At 28.1% G+C, this 8,544-nt stretch overlaps 3 protein-coding genes across 8 annotated transcripts in view; 2 read left to right on the top strand and 1 right to left on the bottom strand.

The window, feature by feature from the left end:
- The window catches only part of LOC100568675 (nose resistant to fluoxetine protein 6), a 43,152-nt gene extending 40,764 nt beyond the window's left edge, over window positions 1-2,388 (bottom strand). Inside the window, exons 1-3 of one of the 4 annotated variants that reach the window (XR_003839765.1) lie at window positions 2,118-2,385; window positions 1,628-1,845; window positions 203-294 (exon numbers count right to left, since the gene is read on the bottom strand). Coding sequence is in view for 3 of the 4 variants with exons in the window: in XM_029491233.1 (XP_029347093.1) it covers window positions 203-294; window positions 1,628-1,845; window positions 2,118-2,285 (478 nt within the window). In the remaining variant the exon portion in view is untranslated. Of the gene's footprint in view, window positions 1-202; window positions 295-1,627; window positions 1,846-2,117 lie in introns of all 4 variants that reach the window. The other 3 variants (XM_029491233.1, XM_029491232.1, XM_029491231.1) reach the window with 3 other exon arrangements.
- LOC100570184 (nose resistant to fluoxetine protein 6) overlaps window positions 1-8,544 on the top strand; it is a 125,830-nt gene that overhangs the window by 84,346 nt on the left and 32,940 nt on the right. The gene's annotated exons all lie outside the window — the stretch shown is intronic.
- LOC107884238 lies at window positions 4,345-5,453 on the top strand. Its single transcript, XM_029491236.1, has 2 exons — window positions 4,345-4,862; window positions 5,178-5,453. The coding sequence occupies exons 1-2, from the start codon at window positions 4,604-4,606 to the stop codon at window positions 5,333-5,335; spliced, it is 417 nt and encodes a 138-aa protein (XP_029347096.1). The 5' UTR covers window positions 4,345-4,603; the 3' UTR covers window positions 5,336-5,453.

The following is an 8,544-nucleotide window of genomic DNA, read 5'->3' as shown; positions in this document are numbered from 1 at the left end:
GGTGTGAGGGAAAAGCCCCCCACGGACCTCTGTAACATAAACTATTCCAGCACCCCCTAAATTCACACCCAATGTGCGCCTATGAATATCATTACTTTGGATTTCCTGCTTAGCTGATAATGTAAAATTAAATATAACATACTCATAAGTATAAAGGATTCGAATATTTGATATTATGTTAACAATTTGTTAGATCACTCACTTGATAAGGTTTCATTTTGTTGACGCGATAGTTTTATGAAATGACAAACGGTCACACCACAGCATATCATAACAAGTAGTACGAAGAATGCACTAAAAATAAATAAAATAAACAACAACATTATTTTTAAATCATTATTATAACACAAAATAGAAAAAAATTTTCCAAAACACGTAACATATTATAATATTGAATTCAAATACAATATTTTCGTTAAAAACATAATATAACTGCAATACGTCAATACCTATTGGTTATAATTAATTATGTATATAATTATAAATTATTTCATTATTTTCAGCCTCCCGGCTTGGTTAGAGAAAAGTCAATAGCATTCCAACCGGGGAAGACACTGTGCTGTTTAGTAGTTTTCGACTTTTCGAGTATACTACGTCTTTGAGTAGGTCACTTTAGTGGATATACTTTAAATTTGAATTCACTGGTAAATCATTTTATACGATGAAAAACGATTCTGTTTGAAGACACAGTCAGTAAATATTCCCGTTTAATTGTATATTTTTTTGTTTTCCCCGATTATCTTGTAAATGTCTGAGAAGTTTCCACTTTTGACCCCTCCAAGAACAAGCTAGGTCCAATTTTCTACCAAAAACCTCCCTTGAAGTTGACGATTAGAGCATTTTTCTAGTATAACAAGTGACTTCGGACACAAATTAAAGACACACATTATCATTGTAAAACCAACAATTCTCTGTTCTCATCACACCGCTTACAATTTAATAGATTTTTAATTGTCATATAAATTTCCATTATTCTTCATAAACCGAGCTTTTAAAGAAATCATATCATATATTCTTAAGGATGTAATTACAATATACTTAACCGGTTTGAATGCGTGTAACATGTAATATTTTCTAGTACATTGTCAATATTTTTTTCAACCTAAGTCAAGGTCACCATTTGCAGTTATGAATATATTTTATTTTCTAACGTAGTTACTATCATTGCCTTTGTTTTAAATAAATATTAATATTATAAAACAGTTTTATCAATAATCGCAAAACTGACATATTATTTTAAATGCTTGCCAAATAAATGTGGTATCGTAATTATAAATATTTTATGTTTTACAGCACGTCAGCACATGCCAATGGCACAATGCTATCTGCTATTATATTGAATACTATAGGTACTAGATGTAGGTACGTGAACATTGACAAAATTGATGACGCATCTCTTTAAACTTTACGCAGGCTGTCCTTATCCCGGTTAACTGTGTTTTTTTCCCTCATTCGTAAGAAATAATTGATTATTTGTATTTGTATAATTCACCAGAGAGGCCAGAATTGATTGTACTTTATATTTTAAGCTAAAATTGTATTTATTTTAAGGAAATCCGAATGCTCAGTATTCCTAAACTGCGTAAAAACTAAAATATTGTTTTTGTTTAAGTTATAGTCGAATTACCTGGTTAAAAAATACGCCATGTCGTAAGGATACATATCTCCACTCACAGTACAGAGTATTGGGTCTACTTGGACGACAGCTTTGAACTTCTCCGGTAAAAACACCTTGTCAAATTCATTTTGCAACGACGTCTGTAGATCTGACGCTGAACAAGAATCCGGTATGCATATCCCTAAATTCAAACTGTTTCGTTTGATTAGATCCGGAGAATCGACCCACTGAAAAAAAATGTCCAATTTGTATCTATTATTAGTACTTTGACATAATAAAATTTGTTGAGAGCTTTTTTTCTTTTTTCAAATTTAATTTTAGACGGCACAGCAATCAATTAATATTAAGATGAATACTTATCAACATGTCATTTTCGAATATTTTATACGAAATATTCTGTTTTAATATTCTTACTGTATATAAACTAATAATTGTTCGTGATATTTGTTAATGGTGGTAGGAACTTCTAAAGTGGATATCAAGTATTACAACTACGTACCCCAAGTATTGTTTTCCACGCGTGATTGTCGCCAACATTGTTAATGTTTTCCGTTCCTTTTAGAAAACTGTAATTTTTCCCCATTGGCGGAAACAAATGTATTTCGGACAAACAATACTGTGCCTTTACTGGATAATTAACGTCGACACATTCGTCATAAATACCCATATGATATTTGTTGCCTGCTAGTACGCCAATTGGATGTCGATTCCAAGACTCTGCCACTGAAAAATTACAAATTTTAATCGTTTTATAGGCAGTTTATACACTTACAAACTATAGTACATCCATATATTAATCACGACATTCAGATCATTTCGTTTTTTTTTTGATAAAATATTATATTATTGGTAAGTAGAGGAATTTGAACTCAAAAAACTTTTAACCTATGAAAATATGTGCCAATATCAGTGTTGAGTTGTATCTAGATACATTTATCTAGATAATTTATCTAGATGAAAATTAAGTACCTTTATCTTATCTAGATGAATAAATTATATAATATCTAATTGGTATCTAAGATTTAAGTTATGGAAATCTACATAAATATCTAGATAAATCTCGTTTTATAATGCACGTTTTTCATTTAGTCATTTTCCATCAAATATTTTAATAATATGATACTATGCAAGTATGTTTAATGACGATTCATTATTATCGAATTAACAATAGCACCCGTACGCCGACCGCAGACGCTGTCGAGGTCGTATATCAATACAAGCTGTTATACCCCACGATAATGTCCCTTCGATCAGTAAATAATGTGGAAAAAACTAAAAATAGTTCTCGACCGGCAAGAATACACACGCACATCTATTTTGTATTGACAACACGTCAACACCAATTCCCAATTGGATGTTATAAATAATAATATTTGTACTATAATTTAATTTCTTTACCAGATACTAGTCACTACTCACTAGACTATACTTTGGTCAGTCGTGGTTACACTCATTTAATCAATTAGATAATAGTTTGTGGTTATACATTTATAATCCGCGGGACTGACTAGTGGCTACTACTATTGCGACTCCCTATACTGCACAGACTGATGAGTGTTGATTAATTTCATTGTTATTTACAACTTCATTTCGTAAACTTTCTTGTTCTTTTCAAGTTTTTCTTGTTTACTTACTGCCAATATGGATCGTTTTTTATCTATAACGTCTTCAACGCCCAATAAAAGAATTTGTCTAGAAAATGTCGATGACCCACCTCCACCTGCTGTTGATGTTCCTGCACCATTGCCAGAACTTAAATTTCAGTATTTATTCGATACAGTATATAAACTGGTGTCGATAAATGGTGACAAAATCAAAGCTTCTTGTCAAAACTGTCACAAAATCATTACTGCATACACAACTTCAAGTGGCAACTTATTAAGTCATATTAAGGTAAGTTTTCATAATATTTGTTCTAATAAATTAATTTTTATAAATTTTTTTGTAAAATAACTACATAAAAAAATTCAAAAAGAATATAGGTACCTACCTAGCTACCTATACTTTGATATTTCGAATATTAATCAAATTGGATTTATGAAATAATAGTTTTGAAAAGTATTTTTTTGTTTATTATATGTGTTTTTGACTTACCTATTTAATTTATTATTAATTTTTATATTTGTTTAGAGTCAACATATCTTTTTAATGTCAAAAGTTGAAGATGCAAGAAAGAAAAAGATTGAATCAACCTCGTCTACCTCAATTCAAACTAAAATATATGATTCTACTAAAAAAGTGTCTAAGGAAAAGGTAATTTAACGTTTTAACCTATATTAATTATATTAATATTATTTTTTTATCAAACTCAAATCTAACAAATATGAGTAATTAAGTTATAAAGACAATGATAATTTTTTTATGTAGTTTTGTCAAATTATGCAATTAACGTTTAACTACAACATTTATGTATTAGTACAATAAATGAAGAAAACCTTTAAAATAATTTAAATAATTATAAATCAAATGTAAAATTTAAATTATCTATTTATTATTTTGGAAATATGTTCTATGAATTTTTTAAAGGTCAATTAATTTCTATATTTACAGAAGACATTTTCTTAGCTTTTGGTCCTCAAAAATACATTTGAATCATAGGTAATTTTAGTTTAAAATATTAGGCTACTGATAATCTTTTCTATTACAAATTGAACACGGTATAATCTAGTTTAAAAAGATTCAGATTAAAGTGAATAACTAATTTTCAATGAGTTAGACTAACCCACCTAAAATTTGAACTAATAAATATTTTTCAATATTTGAGTTGCCTTACTCACATTATAACTTAACCAGAGTTAAGTGGGTTGGTGTTTTATAGATTGTTTAAAAGCTAAGGATTTATATATAAAAAAGAGTTTATTATATTCCCTAGTGGATTTTATAAAAATAATAGTTTTCAGGTTAATCTGTTCTGGCACATTACAAAACTTTCAATATTAAGTTTAAATCGTCTAATAGATAAGTAAAAAAACTATTTTGTTTCAGATGAATGAGTTGGTATTTAATTACATAATTAATGAAATGAGACCTCTGATTACATGCGAAAAACGTAGCTTTCGAGAATTAATCATGGGACTTACTGGCATTAAAGATACTTCTATTTTACCAAACAGAATTCAAATCAAAGCTCAATTAAAATCCAGATATGCATTATATGTGCAAATGATAACAGATTTAATACAAAATCATAATTATATTTGTACAACTGCAGACATTTGGAGCTCAAATAATAAAAGCTTTATGGGTAAATATATTATAATTATATTTTTTTTAATTATACTGTACCTACATTTACCTAGTAAAACTTCAATAAAATTACCAAATTGATTTATTAATTAAGACATTTTTACCGACTTGTGAATAAGTAATACCAATGATTATAGTACATAGTATAATACACTATGTGTACTATATTATATTATGTATAATTGATGGTAATACTTAATAACATTTTTTAACTATTTGTGGTATGGTATTGTTGTAGGTATTATATTATTATACATATACATTTAATAAGCAACTTAAAATTGTATTATTATAAATTCATTTTTTTATATAGGTATGACGTGCCTATATAGTGTTTTAGAAGATTATCCCATAGTTAAACAAGTGTTCTTAAAATACAACACAACTATTCCGTCTTCAGCTCCAGTGGAACGACTGTTTAGTGGAGCAATCCAAGTATTAACACACAGGAGAAATCGTCTAGAGTCCTAGACTCTAGGAGACAAAACGTTTGAGATGTTACTATGTTGCAAGTCAAAGAACTAAACAAGCGACATATCATTATAATTTATTTGTTTAACAATTAAAATATTATTAGTGTTTATATTTGTACGAGTCGTATGTTGTTTTAATAAATCATTTATGTTTTATTATATAATTAATATTTTCAAAAGGAACAAAAGATTTTTTACTTGTTATTATTTTTTTTTTTGTACTTATTTTAATTTAGTATTTATATTTTAATTTGCAGTTTGAATGTAATATAAAAAATATAAACTAGTTTTTTAAACCAGAAAATATATGTTAATTAGTAATTAACCATGATTTTGGTTATTTGATATTTTGTTATACGTTGAAATTGGTACCTACTGTATGCTAAATATAATATATAGGTATTTAAATATTTTATATGTATATTTATTCATTAGATAATATATTTTTGACACGAAACGAGCCTTCCTGGTTTGCATCCCTTAATCAATTACTCAACCAAGAATCCAATAACATGTCAAGCATTAATACAAATTAACTATTGTAAGATATAAATCTAGATGAATAAATGTTATCTACATATTTATCTAGATAAAAATTGAATATTCTATCTTGATATTAATCTAGATATTGATTTAGCTAGTAATCTAATATTTATCTAGATGTTATTTTTGCTATCTGAACTCAACACTGAATTCGCTTCGCTCAGAATCTAAAATTAGTGCAATGTTTTCTGAAAAATTAAATCAATCTTCCGTATTACCAATAGTAAAATAAATTACATCAATAGCAATATCATAAAAGAAAATATGAATTATAGGTAGGTACTTGACATAATAAGCTTACAGACTATCTTCGTTCAGAATTGTTAATCGTACTCATATCCTATATAATGATACATCATTGAATTAATTAATTCAAATTTAACACTCTAATCCTACTGTACAGCAGAATGGTACCTACCGCTTGTGGACTTTCCTACTTTTTTTTTAATTACAAGCGGCAAGTAGGTATTACAAATAAACCGTTTCTAAATTTATCAAAACATAAAGGTACATAATTTATAAACAATCAAGGTAACTTACTATTTTGTTGTCCATTTTTCAAACGCGGCAATCAAATGACAATGTAATGAGTATGACAATGTATAATCGCATCAAACATCACACGTTGGAAATCGTAATACGAATGACAGACAGTATAAAAGTGTGTTTTTTTTCACTTAATCATTAATAAAATCAACAATGATACAATCATAATTTATATTAAGAAAATATCATGATAACAAGTCTAAATATAAACTTTTTAAATTATTTGTATAGTCGATATACATGTAGCTATAAGAAGGTCGGAGAGAATATTATAATACAAATTTAAAAATAGAAATATTTTAAAATACAGTAGGAACACAATATTATTGTATTGTATAGTTTTTGTTTATGTACAATACTTTTCCTATACTCTCTCGAACCGAAATCATTAGTGCGGGGGCGCAAGCGGGGTATCTTCGCGGACATAATAACTATTAAATCACTAGGTACCTACCTAATAATGAATAGTTAAATAATTGTATTTTTTCATTGTTGGGAATTGGGATATATTAATTTAGTTAGGAACGTGCTGGGCACTCTTCACATAAAAAGGTACAAAAGGTACTTATCAAAGTACCTAAATTTACTTTGAATTTGATTTTTATTCTTATATAATAAAACAAGCTACCTATACCAAAAATTAATACCTATAATGCTTTAATGTGCAATATTCCTGAATGCATTGATTTATTCATTAATAAATAATATTATACTTCCACCTCGTTTTTCCCCAGAGCTCTGTCTTTGGTTAATAGTATAATGGATCATGTTGATTTTTTTGTTATGTCGCGTTTTGTATTCAGACAAAATGTTTCTCTGGCTTTAAATTTAAATTGTCTTGTTTAAATATTATTATTATTATATTTTTATTATTTTTTTTTTTAGTGTAACCATTTATTGTAAATTAATGACTTTTACTGTACGGTACTTACTATATATTTATTCTTTATTTGGCTGTTAACTATTACCATTGGTTCAAATAATTTTTACTTCATTATTATGTCCAAATTATGTTATAAGATAAGCTAAACTGTACTTATATTATGTATTTTGAATATAAAATATACTTAGTTAAATAAAAAAAAATCTGATATTAATAAATTAACTTAAATTAACAAAAAAAAAAACGAAACCTTCTAACGAAATTTTCTAAAGTGGTTTGAAGTTCCTGCCTCAAAGTGGGGGGGCTACGGTGAAGTTGGCCCCCCCAAGTAAAAAAATTTTTTTCTGGGGAAACTAAAACCATGCAAATTCTAAAAATTCCATAGCAAATTCTAGCAAATAAGTAGCAAATTTTCTAAAGTGGTTTGATGTTCCTGGCTCAAAGTGGGGGGGCTACGGTGAAGTTGGCCCCCCCAAGTAAAAAAATTTTTTTCTGGGGAAACTATAACCATGCAAATTCTAAAAACTCCATAGCAAATTCTAGCAAATAAGTAGCAAATTTTCTAAAGTGGTTTGATGTTCCTGGCTCAAAGTGGGGGGGCTACGGTGAAGTTGGCCCCCCCAAGTAAAAAAATTTTTTCTGGGGAAACTAAAACCATGCAAATTCTAAAAATTCCATAGCAAATTCTAGCAAATAAGTAGCAAATTTTCTAAAGTGGTTTGATGTTCCTGGCTCAAAGTGGGGGGGCTACGGTGAAGTTGGCCCCCCCAAGTAAAAAAATTTTTTTCTGGGGAAACTATAACCATGCAAATTCTAAAAACTCCATAGCAAATTCTAGCAAATAAGTAGCAAATTTTCTAAAGTGGTTTGATGTTCCTGGCGCAAAGGGGGGGGGCCAACTTCACACACGTAAGATGGAGACAACACATGCGGGTGTAACGTCCTCTTAATATTATTATACCTATATTATATTTATTAGGTACTATATTATATATATTTGAATAGTATTTACTTTAGTTTTAAGTTTTAGTGGTATATATTATAATTTATATTTATGTTAATAGATTTTTAAGAATCGTAACTACTGTAAATTGTAATACAATATATAAAATTCAATAATTAGCCTATATTATATTGGCAATACTAAATTATGTTTAAAATATACAATATTATATTCTAATATGTAGATTATAGAGCCCAATCGGTGTATGATACTCATTAAATTTGTATAAAAC

This window comes from Acyrthosiphon pisum, chromosome A3 (genome assembly GCF_005508785.2).
Source record: "Acyrthosiphon pisum isolate AL4f chromosome A3, pea_aphid_22Mar2018_4r6ur, whole genome shotgun sequence".
Classification (NCBI taxonomy): domain Eukaryota; kingdom Metazoa; phylum Arthropoda; class Insecta; order Hemiptera; family Aphididae; genus Acyrthosiphon; species Acyrthosiphon pisum.
Note: the sequence above shows the minus strand (reverse complement) of the source record. Positions and strands in the feature narration are given on the sequence as shown.